The sequence below is a fragment of the Zootoca vivipara genome, chromosome 12 (genome assembly GCF_965207765.1).
Source record: "Zootoca vivipara chromosome 12, rZooViv2.hap1.1, whole genome shotgun sequence".
Taxonomy (NCBI): domain Eukaryota; kingdom Metazoa; phylum Chordata; class Lepidosauria; order Squamata; family Lacertidae; genus Zootoca; species Zootoca vivipara.
In genome coordinates this window covers 37,391,825-37,413,290 of record NC_142595.1, presented here as the reverse complement: position 1 = coordinate 37,413,290, position 21,466 = coordinate 37,391,825, and the positions used below count along the sequence as shown (strand labels likewise).

Below are 21,466 nucleotides of genomic sequence, written 5' to 3'. Positions count from 1 at the left end.
TATTTGGAGCAGAAAGCCTGAGCTCCCCCATTTTGTGCGGGTGTGAAGTGAGCTCTGTGCCTTTCCAGAATGCCAGCTCCAGCGAGAGCCTGCTTTAGTTCTGCACATCTCACTGCTGTTAGGCTGCCAGTGAAAGAGTAGACCAGCTGGAAACCAGTGTATCTATGCTAGGCATGCCCATCGGTTTACGTGGATCAACTCTGAGTAGAGTAGCGCACTGCACGCGACAACTATACTTTTATATCGAGATTTGTAGCATGTTGGCATTAAGGATTTAATCCTTTGGATTCCTATGCTCTGCAAAGGGTAAGCTGCTTTGGTGAGATGTTTCACTCCCTTCCTCTCCGCCCCAACTGTATTTCTGAGCAGCAGAGGCAAGAAGCCTGCAAGGAGAAAAGAGCAGAGGTCCCCGGCTCCTGGTTTAGCCTGTGATCGCTTTAGGCAGGGATCACCCACCTTCTCGTGTCCTCCTCGCTGCCCCTTTAAGACCCAACTTTCTCTCTGCTCCGCTCCCTCATCAAAACACCAGCAACACGTGCCTGCTCACGTGTTCCCAATCCCGAGCAGTCTCCTGTTCCCCCTCCCGCCGCCTCGCCATTGGCCAAAACTGGGTCAGGCTCCTCCCATCTGCTGCTCTGCTATTGGCCAAATCTAGGTCAGAGCCCCACCTGCCCCATGGCAGGCGCACATGACAGAACGGGAAGGGCGCGGGACGGGGGAGCTGTGTTTGCAAATCTCGGGCTCTTGGGCTGCCGATTGGAAGAGAAGGTCGCTCTTAGCTCCGCCCATTGGGCCCTCGCGGCTCCTCCCACTTCGAATGTTGCAAAAGGAGGGGGGAAAGACCCAAGACAGTTGCAAAGTGCTTAGAGGAAAGTAACTGGAGCAATTTTTATTTATTTGTAATTTTTTTTAATTAAAAAAAAATTGGTTGTAGATTCGCATTTGGGGGAAAGCCGAGGCGAAGGATTCTGGAAAGCGGCAGGATCTGCTTTCGGTTTCCCTTTATTTTTATAATAATAATAATACTGATTAATAATAAAAGGAAGGTGCGAAGAGGTTCCCCTACACTCGGATTCCCTCATTGCCTGCGGAGAAGACGGGGTCTCCCCTCCCCATTTATAGATCATCACGGGCATCCCTTTTCCAGCCTATTTAGGATCTGACTGGAAGAAAAAGCAGCGGAGATCACCCGCCGCTGCCGCTGCTGCTGCAACTGCGAGATCCTTAGAAAAGGGATCGACTGGACATTTTGGATTTGCTGACTTTTCCGTTTTCCTTTGGCGCCTTAAATCTGCTTAAGCTCTCCGAAAGCTGGTGACTTTTAATTCTAGGGGAAATAATTTTGTTCTAGCAAGATTGGAAATACAACCCTCCCGTTCCCTAGGGAAATCTCGTTGGATCTCAGGAACTCTTTACTCCACCCCGCTCCACATTTTCCAATAACTTCATCGCAAATATATATATATATTTCTTTTCTTTGCTCATCTTTTGTGGAGATTTTCAGAGCCTGTTGGCTGCTAATTTTGGATCGGAGTGAGGCAAGGTGGGGGCCATCGCCTGCCCCTCCGGAGGCTTGTTTCCAGGCTGGTGGCAGGAGAGAGAGAAGACAGCCGCCTCCTTTAAAATAAAAAATCGCACCCCCAAACCTACACCTCAACTTCCTTTTCCAGTCGAGCATCTAATCGGTGAATCTCCCTCGGGGGTATCTGCTGCTGTTTTCCACAAGGACCATTTTGTTTTTATTCGTTGTCCCTTGCTTGACACCATAGAAGGGCGAAAAAAGCAATTTTCAGCGGTGGGCACCTCCTGGATCTTCGTGTTGCTGTTGCTGCCGCTTTCGCTATGGCCCGCCCAGCCACACAAAGTAGCCCGGCTCCTAGCCCAATGCTCGCCTCTCCTCCTTTGGGACTAGCCACCCCGAGCTCCGCGATGGTCAGTCTCAAGAGCCTCCTTCAGGGACCGGTCAAAAGTCCCGACCGCCGAGGGGCCAAGGACCTGGGCTCATGTGAGTGATACCCCTTCGATCCTCCCTTGCAGTCTTTCATCCACCCGGTTCCTCCTTTGCCTGCCTGTCCATCTCTCCCTAAGTGTAGATATTCATGTACTTAGCTCCGTATTTCCTCTATACATCCATCCCTTTTCTTGCTGCTGGTGTTGTTTTTTGTATTAATCTTTAGGGCACTGCAGAATCTTCCCTAGAGTTTGCCCTTGAAACGGCTGGGTCACTCTTATTCCCATTTCACAGATAGGGAAGCTACTGAGGCAGGGCTGTCATCCTTGACAGAGGCAGGATTTGCATATTTGCATACGAGTCTGCCTAGCCAATCATGTCTCCCGTGGGCTACCGTAGAGGCCATCCTTCTACTTCATACATCTCCCATGCATCCCATAATATTAGTCCAGGCCTCTCTGTCGTTTCTGTGCCAATTCATTTCATAAATGTCTGCTTTCAATGGAAAAAAGAGTTTTGTGGCAGTCTAAAGACGAGCAGAATTATTGGCACATAAGCTTTGGTCTGCTCAGTCTGTAAATACATCCTATAAATGTCCCTCCACCTGCCACCCCATCTATCTCTCCACCCCATAGTTTATCTCTCAACCTATAATCGCCCCCTTTATAGCTGCCTCCTTGTTCACCTGGCTTTTCACACCATCCACCTGCCTTATACCTGTCTATAGGACCCACCCAGCACACACTTGTCCAGTGCTCATATATAAAAAAATTGAGCCATTCATTCCCTTTAAAAAAAAAAACCGTAACAAAATCTGTGAGTGGCAAAGACCTGCTCAGACTCAGGGCCTCTGGAAAGGGATGTCCTTCCTATTAATGATATGCTGTGATATTTATATACTCTTGTCCTCCCTCCCCTTCTATCCAGATGGCCTTCAGAGCCTGAGTGTTCAATTTTGGGCTTTTCCATCTCGATGGGGGTGGGGTGAACTGTGTTTGCTTTTAATGCTGCATTGTTAATTATTTCCATCCATGAAATGCTCCTTTCCTGGGTTGTGAGTTCCAATCAAAATGCATTCATTCTAAATTGGGAAGACCCCATGCAATGGGTTCATGTAGGCCCCACATATGCATGGGGACAGACCCATGTTTACTTCTGGATGGGATGCCACGGAAGATCTGGAAGGAGGTCGAAATATAGTTATTGCAGGAAGGGCCTGGGACCTAGGCTTTCTGGAGAAAGGAAGTAAATGCCTTTGGTGGAGCAAGATTGAGGAGCAGCCAGGGAGCCTGAACTCCTGGCACGTATGGGAAAGGAGGAGGGGCATTAGGGGCAAGACAAGTTTGGGGGCCAGGACTCCTAGATATATGAGGCCAGGGACTTCTATAGGTGGGATAGCTCAGTCGGTAGAGCATGAGACTCATGATCCAAGGGTTGTGGGTTCAAGCCTCATTGTTGGGCAAAAGAATATTGCATTGCAGGGGCATAGCTGCCAAGTTTTCCCTTTTCTCGTGAGGAAGCCTATTCAGCATAAGGGAAAATCCCTTAAAAAAAGGGATAACTTGGCAGCTATGTGCAGGGGGTTGGGCTAGATGACCCTTAGGACCCCTTCCAACTTTACAATTCTGTGATTCAATTGCCCCTACCGTTGCGGTGCGTGTGCATTTCATCCCTGATTGCTTTTCTGCCCCTTGGGTGTTTGGCAAGATGGGCGGCCGGTTTTGATAGATCCTATTCTAAGCAAAACAATGACAAAGAGAGCGGGCTGAGGAGGGGACGGATAGGGCCTGTCAGGTTTTCTGGGAGTGGAAGCGGTTGGAAAGGGGGGGGGGGAGGACAGAGATGCAAGCTGCCCAGGACTCCTGGGTTCTGTCGGGGAATGCGGTGCCGAGTGCGAAGGCTGCGTGCGTCCTGGATTCCGATGATCGGGAGGGGAGGGGGAGGTTTGGGGAGCCCGGACGCCTGGGTTCTCTCGCTGCTGCTGCTGCTGCTGGAGAGGTGCCAACTCGTCAGGGTTTTCCAGGGTGATCCACCAAGCGGTGTCTCTGGACATGCGCACAACCTCCCGTGCGCGTACACACACTCACCCAAACACACACACACTCTTGCATCTGCTGGCTGGCAGCAGTAAATCCCTTAAAGCTGCACACAGCCTGGCCACGGGACGCAGCAGGAGGGAGCAAAACGTGCGCGCGGGCGCTGCTGTGGCGCTTCGCCCCGGGAAACACTCTCGCAAGACTTTTTCGCACGAGCGAGCGGGCAGCGAAGGGCAAGGCGGGAGGAGGCGGCGGCTAGGACATCGCAGGGGCACCCAGGGTGCCACCCGGGGTCAACGCCCCACGGAGGGAGAGGGGAAGAGGGAGGCACACAAGGGTGGCGAGGAAGCAAGCTGCCACCTACAAGCTGGCATTTGAGCTCTGGCCGGCGGACAAGATGGGAGGCGGACACACCGACACGGACGGTGGGTATCTTTGCGGGCACTTTTTGCGCGCGCTTGGGGGGGGGGTGATTGGCACCCTCCGGCCGGGGTGGGCTCCTGTGAATTCAGGCAGAGCAGGTGGGCATCTCGGACTGCAGAGACTTGCTTCAGTTTTTATTATTATTTAAGTTTGATTATATTGACAGGAAGGTGCCCGTCATTAAGATCGGCAGAGTGCATATATCTTTTGGGGGTGGGGGGGAGTCTTGCATCTTGGACACCCTGCCACCCGTCCTGCAAGGGTGCCATTTGCTGTACACACACACATAAACAAACGTGTTTGTGCACAGGCACTCACTCTCTGCCAGATTTGTTTGGGTGCTGACTAGTCTTGGCCACCCCAGTTGTTGTTGTTGTTGTAGGTTTGCCCCCCCCAAAAAAGAAGGGCCGAGTTTTGCTTCCCCTCCTAGAGCTGAATGTCAATCATTCCTCTTCGGAACAGAAAGTAAACTGATGTCCTGCTTGAATAGACTCCTGCTGGCTCCAGCCATTGAGAAACTCGCCTGACCCCGGTTACTTTGAGCTTGTTGTTGTTGTTAATGACCACGCTCCAATGCTTTGGGCGGCTCGATCCTGAGCACGTTTTACTTGGAAGCAATTCATTTCCAGAAGGGTTAGTAGTCTGTGGCACCTTTTAAAAAGTTTATTGTGGGTATCAGTTTCATTGGATACACAGGAAAGGACTCTGCTCTGCAAAAGCTTATGGGCACAATAAATGTCTTATCCTTTTATGTGTCAGGGGACCCTTGGTTGGTTATACATGGAAGTAAGCTTTATAAAATCACATTAAACACAAACTAAAAAAACAAACAAACTGAAATTCCCTGAAACGAGAAGTAATCGACTATAATATTATGGTCAATTACTTCTCGTTTCAGGGAATTTCACGGTTTTTTATTTAGTTCGTGTTTATTTCTATTCCCGTGACTGTCTTTCTTGCTACTGGTTATAAAATCCCATTGGCTTTACACCTGAGTAAACATGCCACTGGCCACAGACTGATAGAGATGCAATTTCATTTTATTATTCCTGGTGTGTTCTGCAACTTGCAGATGGCTTTCCTCTTCACAACAGCCTCCACAAAGCTGAGTTTTGTTGTTCCCATTTCACAGTTGAGGAAAACTGAGGCTTGAGCTTTGGTAGTCTCTTTGATTGGTCCCTAAACTGATTTTATATAAAATAAAAAATTCCTTCCAGTAGCACCTTAGAGACAAGCAGTGTGCATGCACATGAAAGCTCATACCAATAACAAACTTAGTTACTACTGGAAGGATATTTTTATATATTTTGTTTTGACTATGGCAGACCAACATGGCTACCTACCTGTAACTGATTTTATATGTTTTTGATTGTAATCATATTTTGGAATGCTTTTATCTGTTTCGGATTTTTAAAAAACTTTATCTTGTTTTGCCATCCTGGACTCCTTGGAGAGGAAGGGTGGGATATAAATTCAATAAATACATACATAAATAAATGGACCCAGACTTTGAATATTTGACTCATAACTCCAAATATAGCTTCATATCATTTGGATAATATTGACTGTGGCGGGAGGAGGGCATTCAGATATTACGGGCGGGGGGAGGGGAGGGGAGGGCAGTACTAAGAAGTGGTGAGGGGTACTTTGGACCAAGGTTGTGAAGCTAATACAAATACAACTGAGGGGCAAAGTTAAGAGCGGTGACAAAATGCTTACAGTTCAATTCATTTACTACATTGTTCTGCATGTTTTATTGTACTGTATTATTTCAACCATTGTATTTCTGCCTGTGTCATGCTCCTTGCAACTCACGATCCTCATGAATAATATCTCCCCCTCCTCCACTACTTCCTTTATCTTTGCAATAGGCCTGACAAGCTAGTTAATAATATTCCCATTTTACAGATGAGGATAACTGAGGATTAAGAACTTGCCCAAGGCTGCCCCGGTGACTCCAATGGCTGAGCCAGGATTTGAACCTGAATCTTGGATAGCCTATCGCCTGAGTCGCTCCGACTCTTTGGTGATAGTTGTTTGTGGGGGTGGGGTTCATTGGAAGAGGGTTGTCTGGGGTGGATTTGGAGTGGATCAGCGGCTCAGGCTTGGGGAGCTGCACTGTAGGCAGCCACGCACAGGCTTCGCTTGATCTGTGGGGCGTTGCGGGTGACTCGCCCAGTTTCGGGGTGCCAGGCTGGTGTCACGGCAGGAGGTGTCAGCTGGGCCCTGACTTCTCTCCCACGTGTCCGGGCAGAGTCAGGACTCAGGTATGGCGTGCCACTCCCAAGCCTGCCTGAGCCTCGTGCAGGGGGGTGGGGCGTCTTCAAGAGAATCCCGGCCTGTAAACCATAAGAGCCCTCAAGCCTTCAGAGACCTAGTGAGGGGTGGAGGGGGTGAAGGTGGCAATGGGTGCTTCCCAAGTGCAAGGAAAGAGGGTGACCTTGGTTAAAGAATGGAGGCAACCCGCTGGAACAAAGACCTCTGGAATTGTGGGACAAAAGGAATTCTGCAAGCCTGTCCCATGATTCCTGCCCGCTCACTCCCAACCTTAGCTAAATCTCCCTCTTCCCCAATCTTCTATAAGATTTGATGCTTTATTTTGCTTTTACATTTCTTGGAAGGCACCCAGAGTGGCTCAGGCAACCCAGTCAGATGGGCAGGGTACAAATAAAATAATGATAATAATAGTTGTTGTAATAACAATAACAAAATAATAATAATAATAATAATAATAATATTGATATTGCAAAAGAGGCTGGACTTTTTCTGCAATCTGAGCACTATGGGGGAGCGAATCTAATGATATGACCCCGAACTCCTGGGTCCTTTGGTTTGGGAGCACAACCTAGTGAGCTTAGAATAAGGGGAGCTCTAGCAACTGGGGTCCTTGCAGCATCTCCTGGCGTGGCTGGCTGCACCTTCTCAATGCCAGCACAGAAGGTGCCAGTCAGATCCGCCCCCCAAACAGCACCAAATGCTCCCTCCCCACACTAATGCACACACCAGGGTCCCCCGGCGGTGGCTGCTGCTGCTGCTGCTGCTGCTGCCGCCCCACCTAGGCCAAAGACGAGAGAGCTGGAGGGATTCAGGCAGGCAGATGGGCTGAAAGAGCTCCGAGGGCGCAGGAGAGCCGAGAGGCCAATCAAGCGTGGCTGAGCATGGGGTCATCTGGGGTGAGGCAAGCGCTCACGTTTTTTTTTGCTGGTGAACGGCATGCAGGCCTCTAGGGCTGGAGAGATAGGGATAGGGCCCGGGCAGGTTTCGGCAGCATCCGCGGCTCACGAGATGCCGACCGTCGCATGCTGCAGCAACCCATCAACACGGCATCTCTCCCAGCCATCTGGCCCTCTTATTGGCAGCCTGTCCTTTTTATTTACCCACCCACCTGCACAGCCTGCCTGTGCCCGTAGAGAAGGACCGTGCAGAGTTTATATTTGAGCAGAACTGTTTTTTATCTGCTTTGGGCCCTTGGGCTGTAAGAATGTAAGGAAGAGATAAACACACATGGGAGCCCCGTGCAGGAACACCCACCCACCACACATGTAAGGCATATGACTTCTCCCAAAGAATCCTGGGAGCTGTGATTGAAGGGTGCTGGGAATTACAGCTCTGCGAGAGATACCCCCCCCCCCCGCTCAAGTGCCAAATGCAATGCAAAGCCATGTGCAACTAGATAGATGTTGGGATACCCGATTGCTTGGGAGAGGCAGATGGCAAGGACCCTCTTACTCTGTCCTGGGTTGCCTGGGGCTGTCTGGTTTCAGAGAGTGGCCAAGCCCAGAGACTAGAAGCAACTGCCTCAACACTCTGGCCTTTTGCACTTTGCACCCGTGTGCGTGCCCAGGGACGCATGAAGCTCCCCACGCCAGCAGTGCTGGGTGTTGTATTCCAAGTGAGCTATGCACATAAACATGAAGTCTTGCTGACCTCTCCCTCTCTCTTGTGCACTGGAATCTATTGCTGTTCACTTTGCAAAACCCTTAGAATTGCAAAGTTATGGGAATTACGACTTCAGAATGATTATCCCCAGTCCACTTCTATGTCAACAGTGTAACATCAATCGTTTTCCTTTATTCCGCTGGCCCTGTGCTGTGGAAAACATGCACACAGAGACTCGTAGATTTCTGCTTTCTTGGCTTCCGGCCTCTAGGTTTCTGCCCCTAGACGCTTCTCATCCCATAAGCCTTCTTCCTTAACCCGAACTTCTCCTCCTGCCCCCTTTTTCTGCCCCTCTGCAGGTGTCATCAAAGACAAGGAACGCAAAATGGAGGACGACCTGAGCATTTCGCGGCCTGGGCACTGCGCCTACCTGGGCTCCCTTTTGTGGGAACGCACGCTGCCCTACAACGAGATTGAATATGTTGACTTGGACGAGTTTTTGCTGGAAAACGGGCTGCCCCCGAGCCCAGCTCACCAGCCCTTCTCGCCGGGCAGCCAACCCACTGCCTCGCCTTCCAGTGGGGTGGTGGTGGACCTTAGCCGCCCGGCCTCTTGTGCGTCGTCATCTTCCATCTGCTCCTCGTCTGGCGAAGGCCTAGTGGGTAGCGATTACGACCACCACGGCAGCAGCAGCCAAACAGGTAAACTGTGCTGTACTTTGGGTGTGAGGTTGGTGGGGAAATGGGAGTCGGAAGTGGTTGCTGGCATTTGTCGTCCCTCCCCTTGGAAGGAGCTGTGAGAATATCAACTCCCCCTCCCCTTTTTACATATAACTTTGTTTACGCTCCAAGCTCCCTGTGTTTCTGAGCTGCACACCTATTAAGTTTTAGCTGTACATTTGCAAAGAGAGTCGTGATGGGAACTGCAGCTCCCATTCAGAAGACACGCTGCACGCAGTTGACTCTGAAATAGCTCTTGGTTTCAAGGCTAAAAGGTGTTTTTACAGGCTAATAGTGGCTGCTGTGGAACAAGGGTTATATTGTAGTATCCCTTTCACTTCAAGGTCAAGGACAAACTACATGTTACACAGAAGTGCATGGAGCAAAGCCCTGCCTTTTGAGGGGGTGGGGAGTGTTAAAATGAAAAGCAGACTTGGGAGGCTGAGATTTTGAGTGGGGAGGCAGGAGAGAAATGCGTGTTCAATTCCGGCCTTTTTCTTGTCCTTCCCACCTCCTCTGCTACCTGTTTCCAGGCTACATGCACCAGTCTCTCCTTCTGTTTGTCTAACAAAAGTAGTTATTGTGTTATGCTTTGGAATATATTATGCAAAGCATGCAGTGTTTACTCCAAGTGCAAAATTTAGCCTGCATATTTGGATATTTTTTGGTTACAGGTAGGTAGCCGTGTTGGTCTGGGTCGAAGTAAAATAAAAAAATTCCTTCAGTGGCACCTTAAAGACCAACTAAGTTTTTATTTTGGTATGAGCTTTCGTGTGCATGCACACTTCTTCAGAAGTTTGTACCTGTGCAAGTTTCTTGGTGAGTTTTGATATTTTTTAAGTGTGTTTGTGGGGGTACCTCTGAGCACAACTTTGGATAGGAGGAGTGAGCAGTTTCTAGAGCCCTCCCTGTTTGGGAGGGCAGTTTCATGTTCCCTCCCTGGTTGAAGAGAAAATTGAGTTTCTAATCTCCTCCCTGATTGCAAATAGTTTTTCAATCCCAGCCTCTCTGGGTTGCAGTGGTAATACCAGTGGCCCCCTCCTGGCTGCTGCAAGAATTGCATTTCCCTCTCCTTCCTAGTCGTCCCCCCCCCCCCAAATTGTCTGATGCCCCCATTAAAATTTGGTTAAATAATTGTGTTTGCAGCAGATGTTTAACACACAAACACACCATTGCAGAAAATAAAAGCAAATTTTGCTCTGTTTGGATTTAGGAGGGAAAGGTCCATGTTTAGTCCCTACCTAGTTTGCAGAAGTAGATCAGATGGTTTTTACCCAGTTTCGATCACAAGTATTAAGAATTTCAGTAGGGTCCTTTATGCATTTTTTGTTGCGGAGAGTGCAGAAGGAAGGTTGCAGCAGTTCTGAAGCTATGCAGGTGTGGGCCTAGTTGGTTGCCTTGGATGAGAGCTTCATGGGTAGGCTAGGATATTAAAGAGAAAACTTTGGGGTGCAATTTTATACTATTTATAAGAGAGTTATAGGGATGCGGGTGGCACTGTGATGTAAACCACTGAGCCTTGGGCTTGCCGGTCAGAAGGTAATCGGTTCGAATCCCCGCGACGGGGTGAGCTCCTGTTGCTCGGTCCCAGCTCCTGCCAACCTAGCAGTTCGAAAGCACATCAAAGTGCAAGTAGATAAATAGGTACTGCTCTGGCGGGAAGGTAAACGGTGTTTCTGTGTGCTGTTCTGGTTTACCAGAAGCGGCTTAGTCATGCTGGCCACATGACCCGGGAAAACTTGTCTGCGGACAAACGCCGGCTCCCTCGGCCAGTAAAGCGAGATGAGCGCCACAACCCCAGAGTCGTTCACGACTGGACTTAATTGTCAGGGGTCCTTTACCTTTACAGGTAATTTGCTATTTAATGCTTGTGTTTAAATAAGGTGTGGGGAGTCTTTGGCCCTCCAGACATTGCTGAACTACAACTCCCACCAGGCCCAGCAAGCACAGCCAGTCATGATCGGAGTTGTAGTTCAGCAACATCTGCAACACCTGGTTACTTTCATTATTTCATGTGTCAACGTTAACATCTCATGTGTTTTAGAAACTTGGACTTTGTGAGATGGTTGGGTGGGAATTGTGTTTTCATTTCGAGAGGGGGCTCCCCACCTAAAGTTGCCAAGTGGTCCTAAAACTAACTTTTCCACTTCTTGAAAATACTGGATGCTTTCCCTGAAGCTGAAATACTATTATTTTCAAACTGTCCCTTTGAGCAGTAATTACTGATATTGTTCAGATTTATGCCTCCAATGTGTGCATTGGATCTCGGTGGGGAGGGCAGGCTAATGTGGGTTTAAGCCTGAGAATAAAATAGACAGCGCTCTGAAAGTTACCTGCTACCATTTAATACCTATTGTCCCTTTCCTGCTTTCACTTACAGTTGTGGTTTTGGGTGTGATTTGGGAAATTGCAAGAGAGGAGGGTGGATATCATGAGATGTTTGGGGTTTTTTTGAAACGCAGAGTTGGGAGACTAGCGCTTGTGGTTTGTAGAGAGAAATATCGGGAAAACAAGGTAGTGGGACGACTTTGACGCCATCCTTAGTGAAGTACAGCGGGGCGCTTGGGATTGGTGCCCTCGTGGCCCCAGTGAGCACTCCAGAAGGTAGTCGCAATGGTACCTCCTCGAGCTAGCAGTGGGCAGCGTAGACTTTGCTGGTGGCAAAAGGTGACGTAAAATGCAAAGGAATTATGTTTTTCACAGATGTAAGTTGGGTATATTTGGGTGCCCCCCCCTTGAACCACAAAGCTTTACAGTGTATTAAGAGCCTCCCACCTATGTCCCCATATTTCTCCCCAACTTTTTCCTCCCACCCTACTCTACAAAGTACAGTGTTTGCCACTGATCTGGACACTCAATACTCCCCCCCAACTGCTGCTCCCTGCCCAAGGAACCCAGGAGTCCTATAGAGACTGCTGCTAATAGTGCTGCACCCTCTTTTCTTCCAAATCATTTTTCGGTCCCTCAACCTTCTGTTCTAGAGAGAACCCAGGAATCCTGAATACCCATAGCCCCCTCATCTCCCCACAGGAGTCGCCAACACCCATCCAAGTTCACTAGATGCCCCCCTTTCCCTTCGGAGAACCCAGGGGTCCCCGACACTCGCCTGCACATCCCCTCCCCCCCACATACGGATCCTGGATTTCAGCGCCTTGCAGCTCCCCCATGAGAACCCAGGAGTCCTGGACAGTATCTTTTGCCCACGTACACCGTTCTCCTCCCCCCACTTTGCTGGATCGCTCGCTCCTCCTCCTCGTTCCTAGCAATCCTGAATACCAACAGCCTCAGGCTCCCTCCTCCTCCCCCTCCTTAGACACGCAGAAGAATTCCAAATACATCTTCTCCTCTCTCCCCCCCCCCCACATAAAAAAAGAACTCAGGAATTCTGGATTCCCTCCTCCCCCTTTCCAGCAATTCCGGGGGTACTGGATGCCCACCCCCGGGGTGGGGGTAAAGGCTCGCGCGTGCACACACGCGCTCCTTGCTCGGCGGGGCGGCAGGCTGCGGGGAATCCCGTGTCTGCTGCTGGGCGCGGAAATCCTGCGCTGCTGGCTCCCGCTTGGGAAGCCCGGTCTCGTGTCTGCTGCACGGAGCCTCCTGCTCCCGCTCACGTGCCTCGCCCTGCTTCTGCGAACACATGTCGCGGCTCGGCTCCTCTCGCTGCCAGCTGGCAGGCAGCCCCCTTCCTCGGCGCAGGGCGGGGCCAGCGGGCACGTGGGAATGCGGTGTGAGAGGCGGCGCTGCTGCTGCTCGCTGCTGCTGCAGCAGCCCGGGAGGAGGAGGAGGAGGAAGTGGGTGCTGCTGCTGCTGCGGGGGCGGGAGGGGGTGTGTGCCTGTGGGTGGCCGCCTATCCCGGCAGGGCAGGTTGGGCCGGGAGGAGACGCGGCCACGGAGGACGCCTGGGTTCTGCGGGGAGGCGGGAGAAGGACTCCTGGGTTCTCCCTGGAGGGGTGGGAGTCCAGCGAGGGGGATCAGATTCTGGCTTCCTTCAAGGAGAGATGGGAGTGGAGGTCAGGATTCGCGGGTTTTTCCACATATAGAAGGGGTTCCAGGGGGTGGGGGTGTAGGACCCCGGGTGGGGGTTCTCTCTGGGGAGTTGTGGGGTCCCTCAAGGACTGTGTGTGTGTGTGTGTGTGTTTGTGTGGATTCCAGGGTGTTTCAGGGATGTCCAAACCCGTTTTTTCTGGGGTGCGTGTGTGGCGCCTAGTGGATGGAGCGTTGGGCTCTGGAGTTTCTTGGTTTTCCAAGGAAAGAAATATTGGGGGAGGGGCACAGGACTTTTGGGTTCTTCAAGAGGAGAAAAGGCAAAGGGGGGCAGAGGGAACAAGGATTGTGGGTTTCTTCAAAAGGAGAGGGCTGTAGTAATGGGAACAGGAGTACTAGGTTGTCTGAGGAAAGTGGGGTTTTAGTGTTGCCTAAAGGGAGCGGGGATTGTGGGGTCCCCTGCGGGTGTATTTTTTGGGGGTGGAGGGGGGAGACTGGTGCTAAGTGTATAGGAGTTAGACAGATCTAGTTGAGGGTGGAGCATATGACTCCTGGCTTTTCTGAGGCGGCAGGTGGGGGTGGATGACCTTGGGAGGTGTTCTTTATCTCACGTTTTCTGAGGGTGGGGGGCATGAGAGCCGAGAGATCCAGATGGTGGAGCTTAGTGATGGGGGGGGGGTGATGGGTAGGCAGACACCTGAGTTGAGGGGAGATGTGGAGACCCTGGTCTCTGAGGAGAGGTGCAAAGATTCTTTTATTGGTCTAGAGCAGGGTTTCTCCAGCTTGGGTTTCTGGCTGTTTTTAGACTACAGTTCCCATCATCCTTAACTAGTGGGTCAGGGATGATGGGAATTGTAGTCCCAAAACAGCTGGAGACCCAAGTTGGGGAAACCCTGGGCTCGCTCTTGTGTACTTGTTTGCTTTGCCCCTAGCAACCCCAAATGGCTTAGAGCAGGCATCCCCAAACGGCGGCCCTCCAGATGTTTTGGCCCACAACTCCTATGATCCCTAGTTAACAGGACCAGTGGTCAGGGATGATGGGAATTGTAGTCCAAAACATCTGGAGGACCGAAGTTTGGGGGTGCCTGGCTTAGAGGGATGCCCATTTGTCTACTCAAGCCACCAGATTCCCCAAGTGGTGGCACATGATGAGCTTTTTCAAAGCGGTTGTCACTCGTGAAATGGTTGTCTGGATCCGCTCTCTCATATGCCTCGTTCCTCCATCTGTTAGGCATTTAAACAGATCGGTGGGGCCCACGTGGCTAGCTGGACACCGCATACTGCATAGTGCTGTTCCCAAAACGGGCTTGCAGTGCTGTTTAATCCTCAGAAATTTTCCAGCCCCTCTGCGTGTTGCTAATCCCCATCATGTGTGCAGCTGCAGCTGCCTGAGCAGCAGCGAAGCCCTGTGTCCCCAATTCACCGTTCCACTTCTCAGGAAGACAAACAGCCCTACAGCCCTCTTCCTGAAACACTCTGCAGAGAAAATGAAAACAATGGGGGGTGGATATGTACATAATGCAATGTATATACAGCATATGGATGTGCATGTGTGTTTGTGTACAAAGGACTCCGTAGAGGTTGCAATGGGAGTGTGGGGCGGACCAGCCTGCAGATAGCCTGATGTGGGTGCTGTTGCCTTCTTGCGGGTTTTCTTTATTTGTGAAACTCACCTGCCTCCTCACCCGTTCCAGGTCCCGTAACACCTGTGTCCCGAAGCACGCCCAGCCCTGTGGACCCCGAGGGCGTGGAGGTCCTCATGAACTTTGACCCTGACCCTGCCGACTTGGCACTGTCGAGCATCCCGGGGCACGAGACCTTCGACCCCCGCAAGCATCGGTTCTCCGAGGAGGAGCTCAAGCCACAGCCCATCATGAAAAAAGCACGGAAAATACAGGTCCCGGATGATCAGAAGGTGAGAGAGGCGCAAAATGCACTGATCTTAGAATAGTATTTTAAGAGATTTTCCCTGGATAATATCAAATGCACAGGGGAGCCTGTGTTGCGTCAAATGCTATTGGACTACAGCTCCCATCATCCCTGACCCTGACTATTGGTCCTGCTGGCTGGTGGCTGTTGGGAGGCCAGGAACATCTGGAGGGCCACAGGTTCCCGAGCCTTGACCTCTGCTTTGTGCACAATCTCTTCCCTACATCCCCCAATGTAGCAGAAAATAGCTTGGGTGCAGGTGGTGGTTTTTAATTTGTCCGTTTATATCCAAATTCAGCAAAAAAAATCACAACAAAAATTAACAACAAACTTAGCAATGAAAACAAAACAGTGTCATAATTTAACAGCTCATTAAATTAATACCCCGCCTTTCTTTCAAGGTGCTCGAGGCAGCGCTCCTGGTTCTTTCCCCCTCCCCCCTCAACTCAACCCTGTGAGGTAGGCTAGAAGGCGAGAAAGTGGCTGACCCACTGAATTCAGTGGAGGCCTGAACCTGGCTCTTCCTTGCCCAGTGTTGTAGCCCAGGGACAGCCAGTGTGGTTTCACTCCAGTGCTTGTCGAACTACAACTCCCATAATATCTCACCACTGGCGGTTATTCCGCAGCACGTTAACGTCACAACAGGAGACAGGTTGCTTTTTAATTTTCTTTTTAAAAGGTTGGGCCGTTTTAAGTAAGATCGAAAAGTTTAGGGAATTTAATATTTGTTATTATATTACTTGTTTGAACTACTTAGCATTGCTATTTAACATTTTCTAAGCTCTTTCCTGCCGACTGATACCCGATAGCCAAGGTTACAGTGTACCAGCTGTGACCCTGCCCACTGTGGCATGTGCCGCTTGGCAAGATTTGGGTGGAATCCGCTGGCGTGAGTGGGCAGAGCTAGGCTCGCTGCCCAAACCCTCCCATTTTCGACTGCATGCTCTATATCTACACAGAGCTGCAATCTCCAGAGATTGTTAAATCAATCAGTCCCCGTTCACAGGGAACTCTGGGAATAAGAGTCTTCTAATACTGGTAGCTCTCTGCGCCCTCAACAAACTACAGCTCCCAGAATTCCTTTTTTGGGGGGTGGGGTGGGGGAACCATGAATGTTTAAAGTGGTACCACAGCATTTTTTTATTCTCTGAAATAAAGTAGCGTTTTAAACGCATGGCGTGAATGTGGCATGAGAAAACAGGCTAGGGGAAAGATCCCTGTTCCCCCAGCACCTGTTGGCCATCTGCACCAACCGAGTTTGTGCAGTGACTGGGGCGATGCAATAAAAGCTTGCCCTTAATATCTTTGCTTATCTTTGTTTTTAAATAATAAACAGCTGCAAAACACCCCTTCTCACCACCTTTCCTCAACAGCATTCCCTAACAGTATTCTATAACAGTACACATTACCCCACTTGATTAACTTAAAAACAGTTTTCAAATAATCAATTTACCCTATCACATTGCTGCATTCGGTGCAGTAGGTAAACTCCCCCTGCTAATTACTTAAATTGTTAAGATACCTCAGGTGTGCTGAATTGTCGAAAGCACACACCTGTGAGTAGCACCATTGACCGCAATAATATATATATAAAAAAACCAACAACACCATGGTCCCAGCTGCTGCTTTTTAGGAGACAGACAGACAGACAGACAGACAGACAGACAGTGTGAAACCCCAGTGTAATGCCTTTTGCCCAAAATGGGTGCTTTCCACCATGAGGGATTTGGGTGGCAGGGCTAGGACAGTGAATTTCTCTCCGGGGTTTAGTGGTTTTTCACATGCCAGCTGCAGGGTGACAATGTTATGGGGGAGAGAGAAGCTGTCTGGGAAATGCGCTGCTGGGCACGAACCTGTTTTCTGAGCTGGCGGGCATGGATGATTGTCTCGCATTGTGTGTCTCAAAAGCAAGTAGCATGTCCATACGCATTTTGTCAAGCAATGACAGGAAAGGGTGTGTTTGCGCATGCATGGCCGTGCATGTGCTCTTTCAAGAAGCACATGTGTTCTTTTGGGGAACATCTATCACTGAGATTCCAGAACGATGTGTTTGGCCACCAATATACAAAGATATGATGTCCTTATTTAAGGGGGGGGAAACCTAGGAGAGAAACAACAGCTGGACCTCAAACTTAAACCCAGAAGCATCGCCCACATGGCTCAGAAAGCCCACTCAGCACATGCTCAGAAAGAGGCTAGCCTCTTCAGAGATCTAGAACAGTTCCAGCAAGTGATGGTTATGGGATTTTGCACTAAAGCGGGAGTAAACAAAGAAAGAAAGAAATAGAGAGAGGCACAGAAATGCACTTTGCCGAGAGACTGAAGCTGGCCTGAGTGTTGTGGCTGTGGGTGGATTCGAACCCGGTCCTCTGTGTGCTACATCGCCACACTGGGAGAAGTAGTCATGCTTACTGGGGCTGGGGAGGGGGGGAGTTGTAGTTCAGCTGCATCTGACGGGGCAGAGGTTCCCAACACCTGACCTATATTGCATTTGCACCTCTCTCTTTAGCCAATAAGCCTCCCCAAGTGCCTTATTGAACTTTTTTTTTAGTATTAAAAAAAAGAAGACATTTCCTGTCCTCGGTTTAACACAAAAGGAAAAATGGAAGGGGAGGGGAAAGAAAGTACCCTCAGGCACCAAATCTCAAGAGTTCTTACTAAGACTTAGTTGGGATGCAAATAGTTCTAAGATGCTGGGGTAGAATGGGTGCTAGTAGGTGGCAGATTATTATGATTATTTATTAAATTTGTATACAACCCTTTATCCGTAGATCTCAGGGAAGTTCACAGCCTAAGATTACAATATAAAAAACACAAAAGGCATAATAAAAATGAGAAGCCAAACAACTCAATGGTCCCCACAATTAAAAGAGCATTGGATGTCAATCAGCAAAAGGCCTGGTGGAAGAGGAATGTTTTTGCCTGGCGCCCAAAGGTGTATAATGAAGGCCCTAGCGGAACCTTCCTGGGGAGAGCATTCCACAGACAGGGAGCCACTGCAGAAAAGGCCCACTCTCCTGTTGCCACCCTCCGGGCCTCTCAGAGGATGATCACAGGGTCTGGGTAGGTTCATATGGAGAAATGCAGGAGAAAGAGCCGGAAGCAGCTTGAAATGCCTCTGCTGCTCTTTTCTCTTGCTTTTAGCATAGGAACATGCAAGGCCTGCAAGCATGTCATCAAAGTTAGCAGATTTCCTGCCCCTGCTTGCTTATAAGTCCAGAACACAGTATTAAGGTACGTAGTACAACCGCCCTGCCGGAACTAAGCAGGCCTGTCCCTGTTCAGTGCCCAGGTGGACTATTACCTGAGAATCATGCAATAATAATAATAATAAATAATAATAATAATAATAAATTTATTACTTGCACACTGCCCATCTGGCCGGGCCTCCCCAGCCACTCTGGGTGACTTCCAACAGAATATTAAAAACATGAAAAAACTTCCCTAAGCAGAGCTGCCTTTGTATGTCTTCTAAAAGTCAGATAGTTGTTTATTTCCTTGACATCTGATGGGAGGGCGACCCACAGGGCGGGCGCCACTACCGAGAAGGTCCTCTGCCTGGTTCCCTGTAGCTTCACTTCTCGCAGTGGGGGAACCGCCAGAAGGCCCTTGGAGCTAGACCTCAGTGTCTGGGCTGAATGATGGAGGTGGAGAGCTTTGAGCTCCCTGAACGAAAAGGAAGATTTATTAAAATAATAAACAGCAATTTGTGGCTCCCAAAAGAGAGCTGACTCTTCACAAGCCTACACTGACCTGTTTCGTTTTGTTTCTCCTACCTAGGACGAGAAATACTGGAACAGGCGGTACAAGAACAACGAGGCAGCCAAACGTTCGCGGGACGCCCGCCGCCTGAAGGAGAACCAGATCACGGTCCGGGCAGCCTTCCTGGAGAAGGAGAACGCCGTCCTGCGCCAGGAAGTGGCCAACATCCGCCAGGAACTGACCCGTTACCGCAGCATCCTCTCCAAGTACGAATCGCAGCACGGCACCTTGTAAGGCCCGCGGCAGCAGACGGCCGCGCTCTTCTCCACCGCTCCACCGCTCTGACGCGGTGGGGCCACCCTGGTTTTTCAACCCTGACCCCCCCGTCTTCCCGAACCGGGCAAACAAATAATCAAACAACAGATGTTTGGAATAAGGGGAAAGGTCCCGAGGCGGACGATTCCCCACGTGCGGGGACTGCCGTGCTCCGGGTGCTCGACAGAAGGGATAAGACTTCCTGGGTTTGGCCTGAGCTGACCCTCGCCAAGAAAAAGGGCAGTGACTTGGAGACGTTGAACTGGGCATCGTAGGCACACGAGACACACCGCGAACACACAAGGGCTCTGTAGCACACTGGAAGATGTATTACACACACACACAAACACACACGTGCACACAGTACCCATTCTCTTTCTCTCTCTCCACGTACATGCTAAAGTTTGGTTCGTTGGCAGACTTTTCTCTCCAAACGGCAGAATTCAGCCCCAGATTGCTGCAGCTACTCACCTCTGCTTGCCCTGTTGTGGCATTTGGCTCAGTGACACAGTGGGCCCAAGGAGGAATCAGGGTGTGCTTGGGCTTCCTTTTTTTTTTCTTCCGACAGCATCGTTTTTCAGTGGACATTTCTTCTTCTGCACACAATTTCTTCGACTCCTTTCTCATTTTTCTCCAGTCGACTCTTTTTGTCAGGGTTGGTGGCGAAGGACACGAGAAGGCTACAAAAGTGGACCCACCCCACACACCCCCGAGCCGTTCTGGGCTCCCATCTCGCAGCAGGTATCGAACCACTACGCCCTCCTCCCGCTGCACCCATTGCAAAGAGAACTTAGAGGAGTCCTGGCACCCTGGGGGAAAAAGAGGACACAGGAGGGGTTTTCTTTTCTTCCTTTTGATACCAGTAAACGTCAAGACTTCTGCCTGCAAAATGCCAAATTAGAAAAAAGAAAAAAAACGGGTTGTGCACTCATATTTCCCCCCCCCCCCACAATTGGACAAAAGGGGCTTTGTGTCAGAGGGCAGGTGTATGGGTTGTTAGTTTAATGATTACGATTATATTATTATTACTATTATACCTGTTTTTAGTTAAAAGGCAAGTGATGGTTTCTGTTCTTTTCCCCTTTCCACCACACCACACTTTTCCTCATGTTTTGTGTCCAACACTGTCTGATGTACGTCATATGTATAGAAGCTAAAAGAAAAACGAAAAACACAGAACCTCATTGGTTGACCCTCCATAAATATGAACATATATATATAAATATATAAATATATATAATTTTCTCTCTCTTTTTTTTTTGTAAAGCAAAAAGTATATATAGAGGCTCCAGGAGAGACTTGAGAGATTACAAACTATGTTCTTCTTAATTGGGGAAAGGATGGTTCTTTCGTACAGAAAGTGAATGGGGGGGTAAGGGGGAGGGGGAAATATGGTATTTTTATCTCCTTTGGGGAGGTTCCTAGTCTTTTTAATTTTCCATGTAACAGTGTTGCTGAAGACTTTGGGGGGTGAAACCACCGGACTTGACAGAAGGCTTTTATTTTTGAAAGGATGTTTACACAGTTGTATACCATGAGCAAACTAAGAATAAAGAAAGACAGGATTTTAAAAAAATAACGAACCAAACCCGAGATCTTTTGTGTCGTTTGCATTAACATTTCTCTGTGCGGCTCAGATTTTACCAAACTGGTGCCCTCCTGTTGCTGCACTACAAGTCCCATCAGCCTCAGCCATTTCTGGGGTTCTTTGGTCCACTCAATTTACAGAAAGGTGTCGGTTTTTCCCTATCGTTTACTCATGTCCTGCTGTAACAAGGTAAAAGGAGACTTAAAGGAAAACAGCCATGTTAATTGGCGGTGGGGGTGGGAGGGGGCGAGAGGAGGAGAAACCCACTAGCATTCTGTGCAAAGACAACTGAATTCTACAGCTTGTGCTGTTTTGCACATTCCTGCCCACTTTGCAGAAGAGGTTTGGCTTCAAGCATTCAGAGCAGGGGCCAAAGAGACAGAAACGTCGGGAGCTGGCCCATCCAGCTCCGTATTGTCTACAGCAGGCGTTCCCCAGAGAGGTCGTTGAATCACCAGTGGTCTGCAAGCTTCATTCAGGTGGCCTGTGGTGTGTGGCTTTGCGGTTGAAGATGGGAGAGGGTACATGCCTTGTGTTCAATATTCAACTCTGCTTTTAATCGCAATTCTGTTGCTTATGGCAATAGAAACACAATTAAAAACCGCACATCAATCAAGTACAGGGCATTGCAGTCACTGCAACAAGCAGATAAAACCATTAAGGAGGCCTCTGCTATTCTCAAGAGATCCATGGGGGAGAGTGTTAGGAACCGCTTGCCTACACTGACAACAGCTCTCCAGGATTTTGGACCAGGCATTCCCAGCCTTACCTAGAGTTGCTGGGCCCATGCTGCAGGCCAAGCAGATGCCCTGCCACCAAGCTGCCCATCCCCTTCCTCTAAAAAGCCCACCTTGCCCCGTCACCAGCTTCTGATGTTTAATTAGGTCCTCACGTTGGACTCCCAGCTCGCATAATCCTTAGCCAGCTTGGTCAGTGGTGA

At 49.6% G+C, this 21,466-nt stretch overlaps 1 protein-coding gene across 3 annotated transcripts; it reads left to right on the top strand.

Annotated features, from left to right (window-relative positions):
* The first annotated feature begins 709 nt into the window (after window positions 1–709).
* DBP (D-box binding PAR bZIP transcription factor) lies at window positions 710–20,526 on the top strand. Of its 3 annotated transcripts, none has more exons than XM_035135957.3 (4): window positions 710–2,005; window positions 8,649–8,990; window positions 14,687–14,907; window positions 18,702–20,526. In XM_035135957.3, the coding sequence occupies exons 1-4, from the start codon at window positions 1,843–1,845 to the stop codon at window positions 18,915–18,917; spliced, it is 942 nt and encodes a 313-aa protein (XP_034991848.1). In that variant the 5' UTR covers window positions 710–1,842; the 3' UTR covers window positions 18,918–20,526. The 3 variants fall into 3 exon arrangements, with proteins under 3 accessions (XP_034991848.1, XP_034991849.1, XP_088512294.1); XM_035135958.3 differs by lacking the exon at window positions 710–2,005 and adding an exon at window positions 3,330–4,412; XM_088656168.1 differs by lacking the exons at window positions 710–2,005; window positions 8,649–8,990 and adding an exon at window positions 12,631–13,018.
* The last annotated feature ends 940 nt before the right edge of the window (window positions 20,527–21,466 follow it).

Excerpts from the sequence above, each read along its gene's own strand:
- DBP (XM_035135957.3), top strand. The coding sequence starts at position 1,843 with ATGGCCCGCCCAGCCACACAAAGTAGCCCGGCTCCTAGCCCAATGCTC. Across the intron at positions 2,006-8,648 it reads GGCCAAGGACCTGGGCTCAT|GTGTCATCAAAGACAAGGAA; the intron begins GTGAGTGATACC and ends GCCCCTCTGCAG. Across the intron at positions 14,908-18,701 it reads AGGTCCCGGATGATCAGAAG|GACGAGAAATACTGGAACAG; the intron begins GTGAGAGAGGCG and ends TCTCCTACCTAG.